This window comes from Hypanus sabinus, chromosome 18 (genome assembly GCF_030144855.1).
Source record: "Hypanus sabinus isolate sHypSab1 chromosome 18, sHypSab1.hap1, whole genome shotgun sequence".
Taxonomy (NCBI): domain Eukaryota; kingdom Metazoa; phylum Chordata; class Chondrichthyes; order Myliobatiformes; family Dasyatidae; genus Hypanus; species Hypanus sabinus.
The window spans coordinates 51917008-51943617 of NC_082723.1; the positions used below are offsets into that span (position 1 = coordinate 51917008).

Below are 26610 nucleotides of genomic sequence, written 5' to 3' on the forward strand. Positions count from 1 at the left end.
TTCTATGTTTCCACATCCTTCCTGTAGTGAGGCGACCAGAACTGAGCACAGTACTCCAAGTGGGGTCTGACCAGGGCCCTATATAGCTGCAACATTACCTCTCGGCTCCTAAATTCAATTCCACAATTGATGAAGGCCAATACACCATACACCTTCTTAACCATGGAGTCAACCTGCGCAGCTGCTTTGAGCGTCCTATGGACTCAGACCCCAAAATCCCTCTGATCCTCCACACCGCCAAGAGTCTTACCATTAATACTATATTCTGACATCATATTTGACCTACCAAAATGAACCACTTCACACTTAACTGGGTTGAACTCCATCTGCCACTTCTCAGCCCAGTTTTGCATCCTATCAATGTCCCACTGTAACCTCTGACAGCCCTCCACACTATCCACAACACCTCCAACCTTTGTGTCATCAAAGTGTTGTTGAAGCAACCAACCAGAATGTTCCGTACCATACATCTGGCAGGAACTTGTTCATTGTAAACACTGCCTTCTCAAACCCGGAGATTTCACCGCCTTGCAGCATTTGACAGTAGAGGCCAAAATGCATATATGTACTTAAATATTCCTTCTGTGTTTTAAAAAATCCAGTGCAAGCCCCTCCACATGCACTTGGTTAAACTCAAGCAGGAAAATGAGATTCGGAGAGTATGAGCAGAATTGGTGATCAATAAAATGAATGGCTTCACTCAGTGAAAGCTGCACAATCACAAAGCAACACAAATATTAGGTCTAGTGAGTATCTGGTCTGGTGTATATCTGGCCTGATGAGTAGGGAATCTGGTGAATATTATGACAAAACCTGGTAGTCCTCAGACTCAGTATTCACTAGGCCTGGTATTCACCAGTCCAAATATTCACCAGGCATGATATTCACCAAGTCCTGGGTTATCTCTACTCCCTTTCTTGAATAAAGGAACAATATTCGCAATCCTCCAATCCTCTGGAACTGCTCCTGTCCCCATGGATGATGCAAAGTTCATTGCCAGAGGCTCAGCAATCTTCTCCCTCACCTCCCACAGTAGCCTGGAGTACATTTCATCCGGTCCCAGCAACTTACCCAACTTGATGCTTTCCAAAAGCTCCAGCAATCCTGTTTCTTAACATCTACATGCTCAAGCTTTTCAGTCATCCCTACAATCACCAAGATCCTTTTCCATAGTGAGTACTGGAGTAAAGTATTCATTAGGTTCCTTTGCTATTTCCTCCGGTTCCATACACACTTTCCCACTGTCACACTTGATAGGTCCTATTCTTTCAAATCTTATCCTCTTGCTTTTCACATACTTGTAGAATATCTTGGCAGATTTTCCTTAATTCTGCCCACCAAGGCCTTCTCATGGCCCCTTCTGGCTCTCCTAATTTCCTACTTAAGCTCTTTCCTAGTAGCCTTGTAATCTTCTAGATCTCTAACATTACCTAGCTCTCTGAACCTTTTGTAAGCTTTTCTTTTCTTCCTGACTAGATTTATTACAGCCTTTGTACACCACGGTTCCTGTACCCTACCGTAATTTTCCTGTCTTATTGGAACGTACCTATATAGAACTCTACAAGAACATCCCCTGAATATTTGCCAAAATTTCTTCCGTACTTTTCCCTGAGAACATCTGTTTCCACTTTAAGCCTCCAATTTCCTGCCTGATAGCCTCATAATCCCCCTTACTCCAATTAAATGCTTTTTTAACTTGTCTATCCCTATCTCTCTCCAATGCTATTGTAAAGGAGATAGAATTATGATCACTTTCTCCAAAATGCTTTCCCACTGAGAGATCTGACACCTGACCAGGTTCATCTCCCAATACCCAGATCAAGAACAGCCTCTCCTCTTGTAGGCTTATCTACATATTGTGTCAAGAAACCTTCTTGAACACACCTAACAAACTCCACCCCATCTAAACCCCTTGCTCTAGGGAGATGCCAATCGATATTTGGGAAATTAAAATCTCCCATCGCGACAACTCTGTTATTATTACACCTTTCCAGGATCTGTTTCCCTATCTGCTCATTGATATCCCTTCTCTATCACCTACCTATCCTCCCTCTCGCACTGTCTACAAGCTTTCTCTATTTGTGAGCTAACCCCCTCTTCCCCAGTCTCTTCAGTTTGGTTCCCACCCCCAACAATTCTAGTTTAAATTCTCCCCAGTAACCTTAGCAAACATCCCCACCAGGATATTGGTCTCCCTGGGATTCAAGTGCAACTCATCCTTTTTGTATAGGTTACACCTACCCCAAAAGAGGTCCCAGTGATCCAGAAATCTGAATCCCTGCCCCCTGCTCCAATCCCTCAGCCATGCATTCATCCTCCACCTCACTCTATTCCTATTCTCACTGTTGCGTGGCACAGGCAGAAATCCCGAGATTACTACTTCTGCGGTCCTGCTTCTCAACTTCCTTCCTGTAGTCTTTTTTCAGGACCTCTTCCCTTTTCCTACCTATGTCATTGCTGACTTTGACTTATTTTATCATTAGTCTCCAAGTACCCCAAAACCTCATTGTTAATAATAGACTCCAACACTTTTCCAACCACTGAGGTTAGGGTAACTGGCCTATAATTTCCTTTATTTTACCTTCTTCCCTTCATAAAGAGTGGAGTGACATTTGCAATTTTCCAGTCCTCCGGAACCTTGCCAGAGTCAAGTGACTCTTGAAGGATCATAACCAATGCATCTGCTATCTCTTCAGCAACTTCATTCAGAACTCTGGGATGTAGTCCATCTGAAACAAAAGGGGGTACTAGAAATACCCAAAATATCAGGCAGCATCTGTGGAGGGAGAAAAACTGACTTAATGGTACAAGACAGCCATGATTTTATTAGAGGAGGAGCTGGCTTAAGGGGATAGATGGTTTATTTATTCTCAGATTTCAAACGTTTGTATGTTCAAATGTAATGAGAGTGCTAGGGTTATTCTTCGCTAATGTCCATGTTTCAGAGCAAAACTGTACAGTCATTTAAGAAGCAGGCTGCCTTTTCTCTGCTATTCAATTGTTTTTGCCCCGAAGTGGCACAGCTTCAAACAAACAAAGCAAGAGACTGCAGTGTGCTCTGTTAATTTTTCTTGTCACCTTGAACTGTGGGTGAACTGGGCTTACGCAGCTGTTTCCTCTTTCAATTTGAAATGTTAATAAATGCTTGATATGTTCAAAGGTTGTGTTGGGCACAACTTATTAACCACTGTCTCTCTGTCTTCCTACAGAGACAGCTCTCAAGTAGATGTGCTCTGCTGATGTCTGTACAAACTTATACACAAAGTTTCTGTCACTACTTCGCTTCAGTCCCTGGCAATCCAGCCTATGGCTTTCCCCTTCCGTTTGATACAGAAGTGCAGGTTGTTCGTGGTGCTTGTTCTCATGGCTGCAATTGTCATGCTCTTCCAGAACAATTCCAGACCAATAATCAAGCCAGCAACAAGTCCCAGCGACGATCCTGTGGTTGTGCTGGTATGGAATTGGCCGTTCCTGGTGAATTCTATCACAGAAGCAAATGTTTGCCGGGATTTGTATGCTGTTGAGAACTGCATCCTTACGTGCGACAAGTCGATGTTTGATCGTGCAAATGTTGTGGCATTCCACCACAGGGAGCTCCAAAACAACATCTCCAATCTACCACGTGAGAAGAGGCCTCACAACCAGAAGTGGCTCTGGGTCTCTCTGGAGTCTCCATCCAATACAAAAGGGATCCATCATCTAAATGGTCTCTTCAACTGGACTATGACCTACAAGAGGGACTCTGACATCTTCATCCCTTATGGACATCTGATGAAAAGAAGCCAACACTCTGATGTTTCTATTCCAAAGAAACCTTTTCTCGCCACGTGGGTTATTAGCAATTATCACAGAAAAAGTTGGAGGGCAGAAGTGCATTTGAATCTATCCAAGTACATGCAAATTGACATCTATGGAAAGTCAGTCAAAAAATATCTACCCAAGACACTTCTATTGCCAACAATATCAAAATATGCCTTTTACCTCGCGTTTGAAAATTCCATACACAAAGACTACATCACAGAGAAACTCTGGAGAAATTCTTTCATGGCTGGGTCGGTTCCTGTGGTTCTTGGTCCTCCACGAGTTAACTATGAGAAGTTTATTCCTTCAGACTCCTTCATCCATGTGAATGACTTTCCCTCTGTAGAGGAGTTGGCCAGCTTCCTAAAAAATCTCTGGCAGAACAGGACTGGCTATGAGAAATACTTCAACTGGAGAAGACATTACACAGTTAAGATGCTCACAAACTGGACAGAAAGGTTTTGTACCATTTGCTCTAAATTTAATAGTCTTCCTCAGTCAAAAATATATGACAATTTACATGGCTGGTTTCATAAATAAGGATTTTTTTAAATATTCCTCAAAATTAGTACTTTTAAAAAATGTTTTATTATCAATATATATGAAATAAAATAACATTCTTAATAGACTAGAGTTGTATAATCATTTTATTGTTCTGAAATGTCATGATGTTTTGACACTTAAGGTGGAGGTTGATAGGTTCTTGATTAATCAGGGCTCAAAGATTACTGGGAGAAGGCAGAAGAATGGAGTTCAGAGGGATAATAAATCAGCCATGATGAAATGGTGGAGCAGACTTGATGGGCTGAATGGTCTAATTCTTCTTCTATGTCTTATTGTCTTAAAATACTTAGCAAGTGATTAGCTGCAACTATTTCTATTCTGAATAATGAGAGTTACTAATAATGAGAATTGAATACAGACTTGAATTGGAGGAAGTTATGCAAATTAAATTAAACAAGTTGTTCTTGTTTAAACCTAATATAGCCATTATGTAACAAATAGCCCCCTATTTCTGTCATGCTATCTTGAAATCAGCTTTCTTTTCTGATAAACCTGCAAATTCTGGCACTTACACCGTGGTGAGAATAATAACGTCACTGCCTCACATTTCCAGTTATCTGCAGTCAGTGCTAATCTGTGGTGCTCTCTCTGTGGAGTTTGTACGTTGTTCCTGTGAATGCTTGGAACAATGTTCCAAGTTGCTCTTTCACTAGTTGCTCTTGCTTCTCCCGATGTCTCTGAGAAGTGTAAGTTGATAGATTACGTAGCTGTTGCAAATTTCCCCTTGTGTATGGGTGAGTATAGAATCTGGGGTCATTGTATTAATGTAAGATTAATGTAATTTTTCTACAGTCAGAGGAGTGTCCAAGGTCTGTGATGTACAAATCCATGACCTGATCAGTCACTGAAAAAAAAAATCCGTTTTCATTGGTGTCCTGTCATAAAAATCTTTTTTTAGTCCACTTCTAAATACAGAATATTAATATCGTTAACATATAAAGTTGCCATCATATTAGTCTATTTACATATGTTCCAAATTAATAATACTTAGAATCTAATTAGCTGAGGAAGGTAGCAACATGATCTTGGATATGTTCACTGCAATAACATATCGCAGATTCTTTTGATGGTTGTGACGCCTGGACCAAAGAGACGTTTGTTCTTGTCTCTGAGATCTGGATGTGAATTAAAACCAAAAGACAGCACCAAAGCCCTGTCTGGGCTAAAACATATTGTCAGCTCATTGAGCATGAACTCTCAGTACAAGGTGTTCAGCTGGGGAGAGAGAAACTGAAATAGGCAATGTTATATGTTAGGCTTAATCATTTGTGTGGGTGTTAAATGCATATTATAGAGCCATACAGCCATTCAGCCATCATGTCATGCTGACCAGTGGGTCCCCCACTATATTAATCCCATCTTTTTGCATCCAGTCCGTAGCCTTCATGCTCAGGCCATTCAAATGCTCATCAGGACAATTCTATTTTTTTGTAATTTATTTTTTATTGAAGTTCATCATCAAACAAATATTTCCATAAGTTGTATTTCAGTTTTTGTACATATATATCATATAGTCATATATGCCACAAATCTCAACATAATATTTATCTGATGTATACACTTATAGAAAAGAGAGGAAAGAAAGAACAAGCAATAGGAGAAAACTATGTACAAGTAGGGAGTGATTTTTTTTACAACATATTCATCGATTTGTGTGAATAAAATCAGACTTATGAGGTGTTACGTAGTTAAACCATTTTTCCCAGTATGAATCAAATTGTTCCAACCTATGATTAACAGATGCTGTTATCTTCTCCATTTTCTAAATGTCCATTGTAATTTCCATCCATGCATTTAAGGTTGGACTCTCCTGTGATAACCATTTCCTAGCAAGAGTCTTTTTGCAGCCACCAGCAGTATACTCATTAAATATTTATCTTTTTTCAACCATTCTTGAGGTATATATCCAAAATATCTGCTCTTAAATGTCAGTGATTCCACTTCCACTGCTCTCTCAGGTAATGCAAATAGTTGGTCACCACTCCCTGGGTGAAAAAGGTCTCCCTCAGGACCACTCAAAATCTCGCACCCCTTACTCAAAATCTATGTCTTCTAGTTTTATATACATATACTTTATGTCCTTTAATGCTGAGTAATTGTCCAAGGTGGAAATTTATATCTCTGCATATGGCCTTCTGACAATATCACAATGAGCCCCCTCACCTACAACCAATAATTACAGCCTAGGATTCCTACTTAGCTATTGATTTCATTTAAAACAAGGAAATGTAAACTTCTGGATACTGAAGGAAATAAGGGATAGAGTCATTATCATCAACATTATGTGCTATGTTGTATGACATGAGCAGCCATGGGCTTCCATCTGTCTTTAACATGAGAAGTCCTAATAAGCTCTTCAATACCTTTGCCAGTACATCCCTCGATGTAACTCATGACTGTCATGTGTGGTCAACTACGACTTTTGCATCCAACAAGTTTTCCCATCACTGCAAGATGTTCGAGCTTCTCTCTCCTCAGTACATGTCCCAGAAATTCCAGCTGCCGTTTCCTGATTGATGATATCAGCTCTCTTCTTATTCCGGCTTTTCGCAACACTTCCTCATTTGTTACTCTGTCCTTCCATGATATTTTCATTCTTCTCCAAAAACCACATTTCTGCAGCTTCGAGTCTTCTTCATTTTGCTTTGATATTGTCCAACATTCGCTTCCATATGTTAGTGTGGAATGAACGTAGCACTGTAACACTGTGAGTTTCATACACATAGAAATTATATTATTCTTTAGTATCTTGCTCAAATGTTCAATTGTGCATTTAGCAATCCTAATCTTTCTAATTTCAACATCTGCCCTACTGTCAGATGTTATCATGCTCCCTAAAACATACATCAAGCATGTAAAAACATGCGATTCTGGTGTGCTTATCACTAGTGTTGAAGGGGCAGATTTTCTGCACAATTACATGCTATTCCAATTAAAACATCTGTGATGCACCACTGTTTAGATTTACATAGTAATATAGTCCATTTTCTAGCCAAGCCAATGTTTAAAGAGAGGACAGGAAAGAGAACACGGTGAAAGTCAGGGAAGTGTAGCAATAGGTTAGTTACGGGGAGAATGGAATACAGAACCAGGTGAATGTCAAGGGATTGCAGGAAACAGGGCCTCAGTAAATTTAAAATAAGTGTGGGAACCTAGTGTGCTAAAGGGAAATTGGCTCCAATGAGTTGAAGGGAGAGCAGGAATCAGGTTCCAAAATGTTGAAGTGAGTACAGGAACTGGCACCCCATTTTTGTTGAAGGCAGTACAAGAACTGGGGTCTGGTGTGTTAATGGGAATTAAGAGCCCACTGTTTTAAGGGGCCTGGTTGATCTCAGACCTGATGTGGTAATGGGAGCTGGAAAACTAATGATGACCATGGTGGGATTGGTTGAGTCTATGAGTCTCTGGAGCCTCTTTCCATCCTGTGTTTCGGAATCTCCATATCAGGTGTTAGAAACAGAAAACTCACAACACAATACAGGCCCTTCAGCCCACAAAGCTTTGCCAAACATGTCCTTACTTAAGAAATTACCTAGGGTTACCCATAGCCCTCTATTTTTCTAAGCTCCATGTTGCTATCCAGGGGTCTCTTAAAAGACCCCATCGTATCCAGCTCCACCACCATCACCGGCAGCCCATTCCACGCATTCACCACTCTCCGTGTAAAAAACTTACACCTGACATCTCCTCTGTACCTGCTTCCAAGCACCTTAAAACTGTGCCCTCTTATGCTAGCCATTTCAGCCCTGGGGAAAAGCCTCTGACTATCCACATGATCAATGCCTCTCATTATCTTGTACACTTCTATCAGGTCACCTCTCATCCTCCATCGCTCTAAGAAGAAAAGGCCAATTTCAGTCAACCTATTCTCATAAGGCATGCTCCCCAATCCAGGCAACATCCTTGTAAATTTCGTCTGCACCCTTTCTATGTTTCCACGTCCTTCCTGCAGTGAGGCGAGCAGAACTGAGCACAGTACTCCAAGTGGGGTCTGACCAGGGTCCTATATAGCTGCAGCATTACCTCTCGGCTCCTAAACTCAATCCGATGATTGATGAAGGCCAATGCACCATATGTCTTCTTAACCATAGAGTCAACCTGTGCAGCTGCTTTGAGTGTCCTATGGACTCAGACCCCAAGATCCCTCTGATCCTCCACACTGCCAAGAGTCTTACCATTAATACTATATTCTGACATCAAATTTGACCTACCAAAATGAACCACTTCACATTTATATGGGTTGAACTCCATCTGCCACTTCTCAGCCCAGTTTTGCATCCTATCAATGTCCCACTGTAACCTCTGACAGCCCTCCACACTATCCACAACACCCCAACCTTTGTGTCATCAAAGTGGTGTTGAAGCAACCAACCAGAATGTTCCGTACCATACATCTGGCAGGAACTTGCTCATTGTAAACACTGCCTTCTCAAACCCGGAGATTTCACCGCTTTGCAGCACTTGACAGTAGAGGCCAAAATGCATATATGTACTTAAATATTCCTTCCGTGATTTAAAAAAAATCCAGTGCAAGCCCCTCCACATGCACTTGGTTAAACTCAAGCAGGAAAATGAGATTCGGAGAGTATGAGCAGAATTGGTGATCAATAAAATGAATGGCTTCACTCAGTGAAAGCTGCACAATCACAAAGCAACACAAATATTAGGTCTAGTGAGTATCTGGTCTGGTGTATATCTGACCTGATGAGAAGGGAATCTGGTGAATATTATGACAAAGCCTGGTAGTCCTCAGACTCAGTATTCACTAGGCCTGGTATTCACTAGTCCAAATATTCACCAGGCATGATATTCACCAAGTCCTGCTGAAGGGGCTTGGTCCGAAACATCGACTGTACTCTTTACCAGGTGCTACCTGGCCTATTGAGTTCCTCCGGCATTTTGTGTGTGTTGCTTGGATTTCAGCATCTGCAGATTTTCTCTTGTTTCTGATATTCACCAGGTCCAATGTTCACCAGGCCTAATATTCACCAGAGAGTGAATGTAGTGGAGTTAAAGGCTCAGATTGTACATATGAGTCAATGAGTGGGAGGGAGACAAGGGCAGTAGGCAGAGCCTGCTTGTCTATGTGAGTGAATAAGAGAGACCAAAACTGCTAGAGAGAGAGAAGACAGGCAGAAGGCAAAGTGAAGAGAGCAGAGTAAGTGGGGGGGGGGGGGGGAGGGAGGGAGATAGAGGGAGATTGATGAGTGGCAGAAAGAGACAGAGAGGGAGAGAAGAGTGTGAGATGGAGACAGACAGAGAAAGAGAAAGAGAGAATGGTGGCAAAAGAGAGGTGGAGAGAAGAGGAGAGGGAAAGAGTGAGAGGGAAGAGAGAGAATGACAGACGTAGAGAGAGAAAAGCAGAAGCAGAGATAGAAACACACACTGGAGCTTCAGGAAATGATATTGGGCACAAGTTCCTGGCTACAATGAGTCATTGTATGAAATATGAATTGAGGTTTTCTGTACCCCGAGCTGTTTCTGAAATGGTGGCATTACACAGTGAAGCTCCTCAATGCTGTATATTTAAAGTATTCTAAAGTTTTGATAAAAAGGCATTGACTTGAAATGTCTACAGTTTTGCTCTCCACAGATACTGTTTGACCTGTTAACATATCGGGTCAATCACTCTTCAACTGAGCTTTAGGAGCATTCATAAACTTTAACACTGAAGAAGTGGCGTATACTAATTTCTAGATTTAGGTGTTGCTCTGTCCCCTGAAGGAGTGTGTGCTTCTGTGATGCTGTTTAGGGAGTAGGTAGTTCTGTCATCTCTTTGTGTCTACAAGAGGACAGAGTTGTTTCGGGTTGAAGCTGAGATTCCTCCAAAAGGAGTTAACAGCTAACTTACACAGTCTCCTGCACAAGATTCTCAAAGTTGACTTTCCCCACAAATAAAAACGTGCACCATCTTAACAGAAAGAGAACCCCTTAACAATTCAAGGTAATGACCCTTTGTCTGACCCTTGAAAGCATGTTAAGTTTCTTCAACCTGAAATGTTAATCCTGTTTTTCCTCCACTGATGCTGTTTGATCTTTGAAGTGTTGCCAGTGTTTTACAGATTTTCTGTCCCTGCAATTTGAGGATTTTCAGTTAATTTCCATGCAAGCAGTTATTGAGATAGATAACCCACTCCTTTGCTGCATCATTGGTTAAGCAAAATGCATCTTCCTGAAAAAGGTAACAGAACCACCATCATGAAGATAAGGGGCACAAAATACAAACAGAAACACTTGTGGTTTCACAAGTCCTTTCATTATAAAGAAACTTGGAGGAGAGTAAGAATTTGTGGCAATGCGGTATAAAAACAGCGTTGCCATTGAGTGTAATTATCAGATCAACACTTGTTTGCACTTGACTTTGAGGTGTCTTCACAGTTGTTAACTGGAATACGCTTTACTTCTCCGAATGTTAGGACATTAACACATTTAATAAAAACACTCTGAAACGTGCTCTAAATGATACTATGCACATTTTATATGATAGATAATTCTCTCCTCCCCACAGCTTTATCTATTATGTAAATGTAGGCTTAGTGACCACTTTATTAGGTACACCAGTACACCTGCTCGTTAGTGCTCCTTCACCCTGAGGGTGACCTCATCTTGGCACAAGAGCCCGTGGACCCACATGTCGGAACAGGAATAGCAATATGTAGTCTCTGTTCTGTCACTCTTAGCTAAGGCAACTAAGCAGTACACACACAAAATGCTGGAGGAACCCAGCAGATCAGGCAGCATCTATGGTCAGGAATAAACAGCAACGAAGATAATACCACAAATTCTTAAAAGTACACTTACACTTTTATATATATATATATATATAACAAAACTCAACTCTGTTTCACCGCCTCTATTATCTCTCAGCTCCCTCCACCATTGTCAGTCATTCAGCTGATGACCAGTACTCAGAGACCAGACGTATCTACCAACCTGACATCAGTACAAATAAGACCATGATCTTTGACCCCATTTCTCTCTCTCACACACACACCCACACACGTGCAACTGTTGTAGACCTGGCAGGGCAGACCTGGTGGTGTAAATGTAATTGTCTCCCGGGTACCAAGGTCAAGGAAATGGCCGATCCAGTTCTCACGATTCTTAAGAGAGAGAGTGAACAACCAAGGGTCATGATCCATGTAGGTACCAATGACATAGGGTTGGAAGAGTGATGAGGGTCTGCAAAGTTAGTTCAGGGAGTTCGATGTTAAGTTGAAGACAAGGCTTCCAGGGTTATGATTTCAGGATTGCTAACCATGCCACTAGTTAGTGAGGCCAGAAATAGGAATATTATATAGTTTAATGTGTGGCTAAGGTGTTGGTATAGGAGGGAGGGCATAGATGTTTGGATCATTGGGCTCTCTTCCAGGGAATGTAGGACCTGTACAGAAGAGACGGTTTGCACCTGAACTGGAACGGGTCTAATATCCTAGCGGAAAGGTTTGCTAGTGCTGCACGGGAGGGGGTTTAAACTCAAGTTGAAGGGGGATGGGAGTGAGAGTGCCAGAACAGATAGTGGAGACGTTGTGGAGACAGATGTTGTTAAAATCTCAGACAAAATCAGGAATCGAAAAGTTGAGCATTGGCGACTAATATCCTAAGCTGCATATATTTCAATGCAAGAAGCATCGTAGGAAAGGCAGATGAGCTCAGGGCATGGATCAACATCTGGAGTTATGATATTGCAGCCATTAGTGAGACTTGGTTGCAGGACGGGCAAGACTGGCAGCTCAATATTCTGAAGTTCTGTTGTTTCAGATGCACAGAGCTGTAGTGATTAAAGGAGGAGGGGTGGCATCTGTGTCAAGGCACTGCCCAGTCAGGACAGACTGGAGAATTTATCTAGTGAGGCGTAATGGTTGGAATGGAGTAATAAGAAAGGTATGGCCATGTTAATGGGGCTATATTACAGACCACCAGAGGAACAAATTTGTAGAGAAATTGCAGACTGTTGAAAGAAACATAAGATTGTTATAGTAGGTGATCTTAACTTTCCACATGTTGACTGGGACTCCCATACTGTAAAAGGGCTGGATGAGATGCAGTTTTACAGATGTATTCAGGAAAGTTTACTCAATTAGTATATAGAAGTCCCAATGGGAAAACATGCAATACTTGATTTGCTATTAGGGAATGAGACAGGACAGCTGACAAGCGTTTGTGTAGTGGAACACTTTGCATCTATTGATCACAATGCCATTAGTTTCAAAGTAAATATAACCATATAACAATCACAGCACGGAAACAAGCCATCTCGGCACTCCTAGTCCGTGCCGAACTCTTAATCTCACCTAGTCCCACCTACCCTCCACTCCTTTCCTGTCCATATAACTATCCAATTTTACCTTAAATGACACAACTGAACTGGCCTCTACTACTTCTACAGGAAGCTCATTCCACACAGCTATCACTCTCTGAGTAAAGAAATACCCCCTCGTGTTTCCCTTAAACTTCTGCCCCCTAACTCTCAAATCATGTCCTCTCGTTTGAATCTCCCCTACTCTCAATGGAAACAGCCTATTCACGTCAACTCTATCTATCCCTCTCAAAATTTTAAATACCTCGATCAAATCCCCCCTCAACCTTCTACACTCCAATGAATAGAGACCTAACTTGTTCAACCTTTCTCTGTAACTTAAGTGCTGAAACCCAGGTAACATCCTAGTAAATCGTCTGCACTCTCTCAAATTTATTGATATCTTTCCTATAATTCGGTGACCAGAACTGTACACAATATTCCAAATTTGGCCTTATCAATGCCTTGTACAATTTTAACATTACATCCCAACTTCTGTACTCAATGCTCAAGGCCAGCGTTCCAAAAGCCTTCTTCACCACCCTATCTACATGAGACTCCACCTTCAGGGAACTATGCACTGTTATTCCTAGATCTCTCTGTTCCTCTGCATTCCTCAATGCCCTACCATTTACCCTGTATGTTCTATTTGGATTATTTCTGCCAAAATGTAGAACCTCACACTTCTCAGCATTAAACTCCATCTGCCAACGTTCAGCCCATTCTTCTAACCGGCATAAATCTCCCTGCAAGCTTTGAAAACCCACCTCATTATCCACAACACCTCCTACCTTAGTATCAAAAAAATATGTAAAAATATGTAAAAGTATGCAAAAAAATAGATATGGTCCACGGGGTCTAAATTGGAGAAAGCCCAATTTTGATGGTTATCAGAAAGGATCTGGCAAGTGTGGATTGGGACAAGCTGTTTTCTGGCAAAGGTGTACTTAGTAAGTGGGAGGCCTTCAAAAGTGAAATTTTGAGAGTACAAAGCTTATATGTACCTGCCAGAATAAAAGGTAGAATAACAGGTGTAGTTAGTTAGCTTAGTTTTCAAGAGATATTGAGGCCCTGGTTAAGAAAGAAAAGGTGTGTTGTAAGTATAGGCAGATATGTACAAATAAAGTGCTTTTGGAGTATAAGAAATGCAAGAAAACACTTAAGAAAGAAAGCAGGAGGGCTAAAAGTAGGAGCAACACACATAAAATGTTGGAGGAACTCAGCAGGCCTCGCCTCATCCATGGAAAAGAGTAAACAGTCAATGTTTTAAGCTGAGACCTTTTATCGGGACTGGAAATAAAGATGAGAAGTTAGAGCAAGAAGGGGGAGAGGAGGAAGAAGCACAAGTTTGTAATTGATAGGTGAAGCCGGGAGAGGGGAAGAGGTGAAATAAAGAGCCAAGAGGCTGATAGGTGAAAGAGATAAAGGGCTGGAGAAGGGGAAATCTGATAGGAGGGGGTACAAAACCATGGAAGAAAGGGAAAGGAGAGGAGCACCAGAAGGAGGTGATGGGCCGGTAAGGAGATGAGGTGAGAGAGAGAAACAGGAGGGGCAGCATTACCGGAAGTTTGAGAAGTCGATGTTCAGCCATCAGGTTGGAGGTTATCTGGAAGGAATATGAGGGGTTGCACCTCTAACCTACCTGAGTGTGGCCTCATTGCAGCGGTAGAGGAGGCCATGGACTGACTTGTCAGAATGGGAATGGGAAGTAGTATTCAAACGAGTAGTCACTGGGAGATCCCACTTTTTATGGTGGATGTTGCACAGGTACTCAGCGAAGCAGTCTCCCCTTCTACGTCAGGTTCCTCCAGCATTTGTGTGTGCTGCCTGGGTTTACGGCATCTGCTGATTTTCTCGCCTTTAGGCTAAAGGAAGGCATGAGGTGAAGGAGAAACCTAAGGAATTCTACAAATATGTTAAGAGCAAAAGGACTGTAAGGGACAAAATTTGTCCTCTGGAAGACCAGAATGGTAAACTATGCGTCGAGCTAAAAGCAAAGCGGAGATCTTAAATGGATTTTTTTGCATCTGTACTTACTCGGGAGATAGACTAAGAATCTACAGAAGTGCGGCAAAATGGCATCAACTTCACGGACTCTATACAGATTACAGAGCAGGAGGTGTTTGCTGTTGAGGCAAATTAGAGTGGATAAATCCCCAGGGGCTGACAAGGCATTCGCTTGGACCCTGTGGCAGACAAGTGCAGAAATTGCTGGGGACCTAGCAGAGGTACTTAAATCATCCTTAGTTACAGGATAGGTTCAAGAGGATTGGAGGATAGCCTATATTGTTCTGCTGTTTAAGAATGGCTCTAAAAATAAACCAGGAAATTATAAGCTGGTGAGCCTGACATCAGTAGTGGGAAAGTTATTGAAAGGTATTCTAAGAGACCGGATATAAGAGTATTTGTAAAGACATGGACTAATTAAGGGTCATCAGTGTGGCTTTGTGTGTGGTAGGTCGTGTCTAACCAATTCTATAGAGTTTATTGAGGAAGTTACTGGGATGTTGATGAAGGCAAGGCAGTGGATGTTGTCTAGATGGATTTTAGCAAAGCACTTGACAAGGTCCCAAATGGGAGGTTGGTCAAGAAGGTTCAGTCACTCGACATTCAAGATGAGGGTGTAAATTGGATTGGACATTGGCTTTGTGGGAGAAGCCAGAGTGGTAGTAAATGGTTGCCTATCTAACTGGACACCTGCGACTAGTGGAGTGCCACGGGGATCATCAGGACTGATGAAGGGTCTCGGCCCGAAACATTAATTGTTTATTCCTTTCCATAGATGCTTCCTGGCCTGTTGAGTTCCTCCAGCATTTTGTACATGTTACTCTGGATTTTCAGCATCTGAAGAATCTCTTCTGTGTATGATTTAGTGCTCCAGTCCTGATGATTGGTCTCAGCTTGAAATATTGACTGTTCATTCTTTTCCATAAATGCTTCCCTGAACTGAGTTCCTCGAGCATCTGCAGAATCTCCTGTGTTTATATTCACAAAGAAAATACAAATACTCCACAGCTGAGTGCAAGGTGTTGCATCTTGTAAAGTCAAACCAGGGTAGGGCTCTCACAGAGGAGCCTGGGGAACGTTGCAGAACAGGAGGATCTTGGAGTTCAGCCACATGGTTCCCTGAAAATGGAGTCATGGGTATACAGGAGGTGAAGAAGACATGGCATGCTTTATCATTCAGGGCACTGACTATAAATGTTGGGAGGTTATGCCGCAATTGTACAAGATACTCATGAGGCTGCACTTGGGATATTCTGTTCACTTTTAATCACCCCCCCCCCCCTTTAAGAAAGGTGTTATTAAATGGGAAGGGGTGCAGAAAAGATTTTAAAGGATGTTGCCAGGGCTCAAGAGACAAAGTTACAGGAAGAGGTTGGACAAACTAAAACATTTTGCTTGAAGTGTAGGAGACTGCAGGGTGATCTTTTAGAGGTATATGAGGGGTATAGATGGCTGAATACAATCAGTCCTTTTGCTAAAGTTGTGAAATCAAGAAATAGAGGGCATAGGTTTGAGGTAAGAGAGGAAAAATTTAATAGGAACTTGAGGAGCAATCTTTTTACACAGAGTGCTAAGTATATGGATTGAGCTTCCAGGGGAAATGTTTGAGGCAGGTAAAATAGTAACTTTGAAAAGACAGTTGGACATGAGCATGAATAGGAAAGGTTACGGGCCTAATTTGGATGGGCGTCTTTGTTGGTATGAACCTTATGGGCCAAAGGGTCTGCTTCCTTGCTTTATGGTTCTCTGACACATGGACAACACCAGAGGTCTGGACCGAACCTCGGTAACTGGAACTCTCGTGCAGTTGTACTGTCACTCTTCCTACTGTTGATAGGGATGCATAAATGCTCAAGGTTCTATACGTGTCAGAACTGTTTCAAACATTCAATTTGTAAATGTTAACACCTCAATTTTTAACAAAGAGCCAATGCTCTTTCCAAATCACAGACTTATGGTATAAAGGAGAGCTAAAACAAATACAAAAAGTTTTAGAATTACTACTTATTCTATTCCCAACAGGATATGGGGGCAGGAGAGGAGTGGAAGAGGGTGAGAGGAATGGACGGGGGGGGAGAGGAGTGGATGGGGGAGAGAAGGGAATGGGGGAAAGGGGATGGGGAGGAAAGATGGGAAGAGAGGGATAAAACAATAGCAGTATTTTTTTTCCAACAATATTTTATTCAGGAATATTACAAAATAAAGTTATTTACATAGAAAAAAACATTCATTAAATCTGAATCCTTGTACAATAAATAAAGTTGTTTACAATAAATTATGCGTTGGCTCTTTGTTCCTATTCAAATTAAAGATGTTTACAATAAAACATTCATTGACTCTCAAACTTCAGGCAAGGATTAAAGACTTATTTACAATAAAATAAAAATTATTAACGATAAACATCCAGGCATTGACTCTCATTCCTTTACAGTCTATATATTTCCAGCCACTCCTGGGGCACCATGTTGACTCATCTATCCACACCGCTGATGAGGGGTATTCTCCTCCCACTCCCGCGGGTGATGAACCTTAAACTGTGGTCCTTCCCCAACGGGCCTTCATGGTGGCTGCACCAATCCTGAGTGCATCCCTCAGCATGTGTGTGCCAGCCGGCAGCAGTCAGCCACGGACATCTCCAATAATATATATACAATAGCAGTATGAAATAAAGCGCGCAACAGCTATAGAAAAAATGCAGTGCAGGTAAAGAATAAAAGTACAACATCATAATAAGGAGGATGGTGAGGTCAAGAGTCCAACTGCAAAGACTGTGGGTGATCCAGTCGAGGTGTATAAAATTATGACAGGAATTGATGGGGTAGATAGTCATACCTTTAAGGTGAGGTGTGGGAGTATAAAGGAGATATGCGGGGTAAGTTTTTTTTAAACAAAGAGAGGTGGGTGCCTAGGATACAGTGCTAGGGGTAGTGGAGCAAGTGAAGATTGAAAGGACATTTATTATTAAAGTATGTGTGCAGTATAAAACCCTGAGGTTCATCTTCCCACAGACAGTCATGAAACAAAGAAAACCATGGAGCCCATGCAAAGAAAAACATCAATCCCACAACACGCAAAAAAAGGGCAAATCACGCAAATGGCAAAAATGAGTGGAAAAACACAATATAAAACTACAAAGTCACCGGAGCAGTCCAGGAATGTTCAGTCGGCTCAACTTAGATCGGGTAGTGGCATTTAAGAGGCATTTGGAGAGGTGAATTTACATGTAGAGAATGGAGTGATACGGATCATGTGTAAATGGAAAAATTTAGTTTAATTTAACATCATAATTGACACAGCACATTGTGTAACAAAGGGCCTGTTCCTGTGGTGTATACTATAGTTCTATGTTCTATTTATTCAGCAGGTCAGTTGCATCTGTCAGAGGGCAGCCTCAACAATTTTTAAAAACTTTCATCTAAATGAATTGCTTTCTTTCCAAAGCCATGTAAATTTTTAGTAAGATAACTTTTATTTTAATCTTACTCTAACCATTGCTTTTAAATTTTAATTACAGTTCAGTGCTTTGATCCATATAATTCAAATTCTCCAAACTTGGATCAACCTTGTGTGATCAATAAGTAAACATAATATGATTGAATTCACCCTGAAATCTGAGAAGGAGTAGCTAAAGTGAGATGTAGCAGTGTTACAATGAAGATAAGGGAATTACAGAGGCACGAGAGAGGAGTTGGCCAGAATTGGTTGGAAAAGAACACTGGCAGGGATGACAGCAGAACAGCAACAACTGGAATTTCTGGAAGTGATTTGGAAGGCACAGGATATATTCATCTCAAAGAGAAAGAAGTATTCTAAAGAAAAGTGACACAATTGTGTTTAAGAAGTGAAGCCTAAGCCAGCATAAAAGCCAAACAGTGAGCATATAATAGAGCAAAAATAAGTGGGAAGTTAGAGGATTTGGAAGTTCTTAAAAATCAACAGAAGGCAACTAAAGAAGTCATTAGAAAGGTAAAAATTGAATAAAAAAGCTAGCTAGGCAACGATATTAAAGAGGATACAGAAATTTCTTCATTGCATAACGCATAAAAGAGAGGCAAGAATGGATATCGGACCCCTGAAAAATGATGCTGGAGAGGTAGGAATGGTGGACAAGGAAATGGCCGATGAAATGAATAAATATTCTGTGACAGTCTACATGGAAGACACTAGCTATATGGTGGAAGCTCCAGGTGTCAGGAGTCATGAAATGTGTGAAGTTACCATTACTAGAGAGAAAGTTCTTGGGAAAATGAAAGGTGTTAAGGTAGACAAGTCACTTGGACCAATTGGTGTATAATTTGGATTCTAAAAGAGGTGGCTGAAGAGATTAAAAGGTATTAGTAATGATCTTTCAAGGATCACTAGATTCTGGAGTGGTTCGGTAAGACAGGAAAATTACATTGTCACTCCACTCTTTGAGAAGGCTGAGAGGCAGAAGAAACGTAACTATAGGCCAGTTAGTCTGACCTCAGTGGTTGGGAAGATGTAGTCGATTATCAAGGATGAGGTCTCAGGGTACTTGGAGGCTCATAATAAAAATCGGCCAGAGTCAGCATGATTTCCTCAAGGGAAAATCTTGCCTGTCAAAGCTGTTGGAAATCTTTGAAGAAACAACAAGCAGGGTAGTCAAAGGAGTATTGGTAGAGGTTATGTTCTTGGAATTTCAGAAGGTCTTCGACAAGGTGCCACACATGAGGCTGCTTAACAAGCTATGAACCCCTGGTATCACAGAAAAGATTCTATCATGGATAAAGCAGTGGTTGACTGGCAGGAGGCAAAGAGTGGAAATGAAGGAAGACTTTTCTGACTCACTGCCGATGAGTAGTGGTGTTCCACAGGGGTCTGTATTGGAACAGATGCTTTTTGTTATATGTCAGTGATTTGGATGATGGAATTGATAGCTTTGTTACAAAGTTTGCAGATAATATGAAGATGGGTGGAGGGGCAGGTAGTTTTGAGGATTTAGAAAGGCTACAAAAGGACTTAGACAGATTGGAAGAATGTACAAAGAAATGGCAGATGGAATATGGTGTCAGGAGGTCTATGGTCATGCACTTTGGTAGAAGAAATGAAGGGGTTGACTATTTTTCTAAATAGAGAGAAATTTTTTTTTAAACTGAGGCACAAACGGATTTGGGCATCCTTGAGCAGGATTTCCTAAAGGTTTACTTGCTGTTTGAGTCTGTTGTAAGGGAGGCAAATGTGATGTTAGCATTCATTTTAAGAGGACTAGAACATAAAAGCAAAGATGTAATGTAGAGACTTTATAAAATACTGGTGAGGTCTCACTTGGAGTATTGTGAGCAGTTTTGGGCCCCTTATCTTAGAAACGATTTGCTGAAACTGGAGAGGGTTCATAGATGATTCAAAAAAATTATTCCAAGATTGAACGGCTTATCATATGATGAGTGTTTGATAGCTTTGGGTCTGTATTCACTAAAACTCAGAAGAATGTGGGGTGACCTCATTGAAATCTATCAAAAGGTGAAAGGTCTTGATAGAGTGAATGTGGAGAGGGTGTTTCCTATGGTCCTAAGACCAGAGAACATAGCCTCAGAATAGAGGGGCATCCTTTTAGAACAGACATGAGGAGGAATTTCTTTAGCCAGAGAGTGGTGAATCTGTTGAATTTTTTGCCATAAGCAGCTGTGGAGACCGAGTCTTTATGTATATTTAACATAGAGGTTGATGAATTCTTGATTGGTCAGGGCATGAAGGGACATAGGGAAAAGGCAGGTGATTGGCGCTGAGAGGAAAATTAGATCAGTCATGATGAAATGGCAGAGTAGACTCGATAGAATAAATGGCCTAATTCTGCTCCTATATGTTATGGCCTTATGGTCTTACTTCTTTCAATGTGACAGCTTTAGTCCCCTGACTGAATGCACAGGGTGATAAATCAGTGTAGAGGAGTGAGCAGAACATCTGGTTGAGTGATGCTGCCACATCAAGGAGCTAATCATTGCCTTCAGAAAGAAGCTGTTGAGGGATCATGTGCCAGTTCTTATTGGTGAGTCATTGTTAGAAAATGTCAGCACTTCAGATTTCTGGCTGTTAACCTCTTGGATTACCTGTCCTGTGCTCAGCACACAGATGCAATTACATGAAAGGCACTCCAGTGCCCTAACTTTCTTAGACGTTTAAAGAGATTTGACAAGTCACTGAATACTCTGATTTTTCTTACAGATGCTCTGTTGAAAGCAGCTTAGCTAGATGCATCATGCCCTGATACAGCAATTCCAATGTAGAGGAATGCAGGAGGCTACAATGAGTGGTGAACATGACCCAGTCCATCATGGCAAATGCCCACTCCACCACTGACAGCATTTTCAGGAGGTGCTGCCTCAAGAAGGTGGCGTCTGTCATCAAGGAACTCCACTATCTGGATCTTGCTCTTCAGGCAGGGTATACAGAAGCCTGGTCTAGCACCTCCAGCTTCATAAATAGCTACTTCCCTATAACCACCTGCTTTGTGAACAGGCATGCACATCCTTAACCCTGCAACCTTATCAACAGAACGCCTACAGATTTCCACTATGGACTTGTCCCCATGACATTCACTGAAAAAATTTAAATTTTTTCCTGTAAGTATACAAAATAGCAAGTCTCTTTAGCCCAATGAATCTGCACTATGACCATAAGGCATCCATCTTACACCAATCCTACAATAATTCCATTTTATTCTCCTCTTATTCTCATCAACTACACACCAGGGCTAGTTTAGAGAGGACAATTAACCTACAATCATGCACATGATGTGGGATGTGGGAGGAAACTGGAGCCAGTAGAGAAACCTTTGTGGCTTCAAGTCAAATTTGCAAACTCCACTGGAGGTCAGGACTGAATCTGGCTCACTAGGGTTGTGAGGCTGTGCTCCCCAGAACTAAGAGAAAAATTGTTGCACGTAACTTTCATTCATATCATCAGACCTAATGATCAGACACTTCCACTTTCGGGTCAATTGAGAACCAACTCTCAAACATATGCTAGTTTGTTATTGAAATATTCCTGCAAGAGAAATCAAAGCCAACATAAAAGCCAAGGAGAGGGCATATAATAGAGCAAAAATTAGTGGGAAGTTACAGGATTGGGAAGCTTTTAAAAACCAATGGAAGGCTACTAAAAGGTAATTAAGAGGAAAAGATGGAACATGAAGATAAGCTTGACAATAATATTAAAGAAGATACCAAAGATGTCGTCAGTTATATAAATTGTAAAAGAGAGGTGGGGGTAGATATTGGATCACTGGAAAATGATGCTAGAGAGTAGTAATGGGGCACAAGGAAATAGCAGATGAACTGAATCAGTATTTTACATCACTCTTCACTGTGAAAGACACTAGCAGTATGACAAAAGTTCAAGATTGTCGAGTGGCAGAAGTCTGTGAAATAGCTATTACCAGGGAATAGGTCCTTGGGAAACTGGAAGGTCTGAAGGTAGATAAATCACCTGGATCAGATGATCTACAACCCAGGGTCCTAATAGAGGCAGCTGAAGAGATTGTGGTGCATTAGTAATGATTTTCAAGAATCAATTGATTCTGCCACAGTTCCGGAGGAATGGAAAATTGCAAATGTCACTCCACTCTTCAAGAGGGAGAGAGGCGGGAGAGAGGCAGAAGAAAGAAAATAATAGGCTAGTTAGTCTGACCACAGTGGTTGTGAAGATGTCGAATTGGTTGTTAAGGATGTAACTTCAGGGTACATGGATAGAGCATTGGCTGATCAGCTGTAGGCAAATAGTGGTAATAAAGGAATCTTCTCTGGTTGGCTACTCCATAGTGGTGGTGTTGAAACTGATTCTTTTTACATTATATGTCAATGATTTGGATGAAGGAATTGATCAAAATTCAATAGTTCAAATACATTTATTATCAAAATCTACATGAAGTATACAATCCTGATATTCATCTTCTCCACAGACAGTCATGAAACAAGAATGATGGAACCAACCCACCTAAAGAAAAACATTAAACGCCCTCCCATGTAAAATAAATCATACAACAGCAACAAAAAAAATCAGTGAAAACACAAAATCAAATGGCATATTCCTGTACAGTTTGATTGATGTCTTTGTGGCCAAGTTTGTGAACGATAACAAGATATGTGGAGGGGCAGGTAGTTTTGAGGAAACAGATGGATACAGAAGACTTAAATGAGGAGAATGGGCAAAGAAGTGGCAGATGGAATGCAGTGTTGGGAAGTGTCTGGTCATGCCCTTTGGTAGAAGAAATAAAAATGTAGACCATTTTCTAAATAGAGAGAAAATTCAAAAAAATCTGAGGTACAAAGGGATTTGGGAAACCTTGTGCAAGGTTCCTCTAAAACTTAATTTGCAGGTTGAGTTGACGGTGAGGAAGGCAATCGTGATGTCAGCATTCATTTCAAGAGGACATAAATACGAAAGAAAGGATGTAATGTTGAAGCTTTATAAAGCTTTAGTGAGGCCTTATTTGGAGTATTGGGAGTAGTTTTGGGCCCGTTATCTTTGAGAAGATGTGCTGACGTTGGAGAGGGTTCAAAGGATGTTCACAAAAACGTTCCTGGGATTGAAAGGCTTTTTATATGAGGAGCTTTTGATGGAGCTGGGCCAGTACTCTCTGGAATTCAGAAGAATGAGGGAGGATATTATTGAAACCTATCAAATGTTGAAAGGCCTTGATAGAGTGGATATAGAAAGGATGTTTCCTATGGTGAGGGAGCCTAAGACCAAAGAACACAGCCTCTGAATCAAGGGACGTCCATTTAGAATGGAGATGAGGAAGAATTTCTTGAGCCAGAGAGTGGAGAATCTATAGAGTTTGTTGCCATAGGCAGCTGTGCGGGCTAAGTCATTTGGTATATTTAAGGCAGAGGCCGATAGATTCTTGATGAGTCAGGGCACGGAAGGATTCAGAGAGAAGGCAGGAGGCTGAGGTTGAAAGGGAAATGGATCAGCGATGATGAAATGGCAGAGTGGACCTGATGGGCCAAATGGCCTAATTCTGCACCTATTTTTTTTGGTCTTATGGTTATTTCACAAAACATAGCACCTTCTACACTCAACTGAATTTATAACATATCTTGTTATTTAATTGTTGCATTAGAAAATAAACATGACGTGTTTAGGAGTGGTAACCCAGTGCAGGTTGAATAACATAGCTGAAAGTGAGCCAAAACAAAATTCAACCATTTTGAAACGATGTCTGATCCATGAGCTGTAACTGCTGGAATTAATATAGAACCTTTTAGAGTCACAAAGATGTACAACACATAAAACAATCTTTTAGCCCATTAGATCCATGCTGACCTCTTTGTCCATCCATGATAATTCCATTTGCCTGCATTCAGACCATATCCTTCTTTGCCTTGTCTATTCAGATATCTTTCTAAATGTCTCAAATGTGGTCATTTTATCTGACTTCATCACCTTCACTGGCAACAAGTTCCACTCCTTCCTTTCACCTTAAACCTGTAGCCCCTGCTTTTTCTTACCCCTACCATGCAATAAAAGATTTTGGTGACCTTTACTACCTATACCTGTTATAATTTCTATTGCTAGCAGATCAACTCTTGAAATGAATGCTAATGTTGCAATTGCTTTCCTTCCCACTAACTCAGCCTGCAAGTTAACATTTAGGGTATCGTGCACAAGTCTCTTTGCACCTCTGGGTTTTGAATTTTCTCCCCATTCAGGAAATAATCTACACCCGCATAATTCAAAGTGCATGACCATGCACTTACCTACATTATATGCCATCAGCCAATTCTTTACCATTCTCCTAATCTATCAAAGTCCTTTTGTAGACTCCCTGCTTCTGCAATACTACCTGCTCCTCCACCTACCTTTGTACTGTCTGCAAACTTGGACACAAAGCCATCAGTTCCATCATCCAAATCATTGATGTACGAGTTGAAATGACGTGGTCCCTGCAAAACACTACCAATCACCAGCAGCCAATCAGAAAAGGCTGCCGTTATTCACACTCTTTGCCTCCTGCCAGACAGCCAATCTTCCAGCCATGTTAGTGTATGTCCTGCAATACCTTGGGCTCTTAACTTGTTAAGCAGCCTCATGTGTGGCACCTTGTCAAAGGCCTTCTGCTAATCTGAGTAAACAACATCCACTGACTCATCTTTTTCTATCCTGCCTGTTAATTCCTCAAAGAATTCCAATAGATTTGTCAAGCAAGATTTCCCCATATGGAAACCATGCTAATTTTGGCCTGCATTATCATGTGCCTCCAAGTATCCTGAAATCCCATCTTAGTAATGGCCTCCAACATCTTGCCAACCACTGAAGTCAAGCTAATTGGCCTATAATTTACTTTCTTATGCTTCTCTGCCTTCTTGGAGAGTTCAGTGATGTTTGTGATTTTCTAGTCATTTGGAACCTTTCCAGAATCTAATCATCCTTGAAAGGTCATTACTTTTGCCTCCACAATCTCTTCAGCTACCTCTTTCAGAAACCTGTGGTGCAGTCCATCTGGTCCAGATGAGTTATCTACCTTCAGATCTTTCAGTTTCCAAAGCACCTTCTCCTTAGTAAAAGCAACTACACTCACTTCTGCCCCCTGACACTCTCGAATTTCTGACATAATGCTACTGTCTTCCACAGTGAAGACTGGTATAAAATACTTATTAAGTTCATCTGCCATTTCCTTGTCCCCATTACCACCACTCCAGCATCATTTTCCAGTGGTCCAGTATCCACTCCAGCCTCTCTTTTACTCTTCATATATCTGAAAAAAATTCTCATAGCCTCTTTTTTATTATTGGCTACCTTACCTTCATATTTCATATTTTCTCTCCTTATGGACTTTTTTAGTTGCATTCTGTTGGTTTTTAAAAATTTCCCAATCCTGTATCTTCACACTAATTTTGCTATACCATTGCCCTCTATTCTGCACTGGGAGTAAACCAGGGATTACTACCTTGAAGGCCCTGCTCTTCAGCCTCTTCACTATCTCCCTATGCTCACTGCGCAGGATCTCTTCCCCCTTTCCACCTGTGTGACTAGTACCAATGTACACCACAACTTCAGGCTGCTCACCTTCCCTCTTGAGAATCACCTGCGGCCACTCTGAGACAATCTGGACACTTGCACCTGGGAGGTAACACACCATCCTAGCACCTCTTTCACGGCTGCATAATCTGCTGTCTATTCCCCTAACTACTGAGTCTCCTAACACTTCTGCTCTGGCAGACTTTACCCTTCCTGGTTGAGCCTTGGAGCTGGCCAGAGTGCCACTGGTCTGGCTACTGCTAGGCCACCCCTGTCCCCTAGCAATATCCAAAGGGTATACTTGTTGCTGAGGGAATGGTCACAGTGGAACCCTGCACTAACTGCTTGCTTCCCTTACTTTCCTAGTTATCACCCATCTACTGTCTGAGGCCGGCATTCTGAGTGTGACCACCTGAATAAAAGTCTCATCTATGAGGTTCTCTGCCTCCCGGATGATCCTGTACATCCAGCTCCAGCTCCTTCACCTTGACAGTCAGGAGCTGAAGTTGGGTGCGTTTTCTGCAGATGTGGTCATCAGGGAGACTGTCAGATACCGTGAAATCCCACATCTCACAGGAGGAGCATTCCACTGCCTGAACTACAATCCAGCCTGCTTGTAGTACCTCTTAAACTTCTCAAGCTTAAGTTTTAGTGTTCACTTGTTCTCACCAAAGCCTGGCAAGCCAAAGCCTGCCCACTCTGACACTGGCCTACACCAACAATGGCCCCTTCACTTATACCTTGCTTCTTTTTTTTGTCCCCTGCTGATTGCCTAAGAGATCATTATGATTGCAGCCCACCAAAAAATTCCAAAAAAGCACTGAGTGTTTTTTAAACCTCGTGCTGTCTCACCAAACAACTACTTGCAATAATTATAGCCTGCCGAAATGTTCCAAAATGCCCCAGTTCAGTATTAGGATGAATGAAGTTATCCACTCTGGTTCTGAGAATTGATGGCC

At 41.5% G+C, this 26610-nt stretch overlaps 1 protein-coding gene across 6 annotated transcripts in view; it reads left to right on the forward strand.

Moving 5' to 3' along the window:
- The window catches only part of fut7 (fucosyltransferase 7), a 114210-nt gene that overhangs the window by 32398 nt on the left and 55202 nt on the right, over positions 1–26610 (forward strand). For 3 of the 6 annotated variants that reach the window (XM_059943795.1, XM_059943797.1, XM_059943796.1), the window contains one exon: positions 3210–4406. The exons of 2 other annotated variants lie outside the window; for them this stretch is intronic. In XM_059943795.1, coding sequence (XP_059799778.1) covers positions 3307–4341 — 1035 coding nt within the window. In that variant the 5' untranslated portion in view covers positions 3210–3306 and the 3' untranslated portion in view covers positions 4342–4406. Of the gene's footprint in view, positions 1–3209; positions 4407–26610 lie in introns of those variants that run through there. One more of the 6 variants, XM_059943800.1, reaches the window with a different exon arrangement.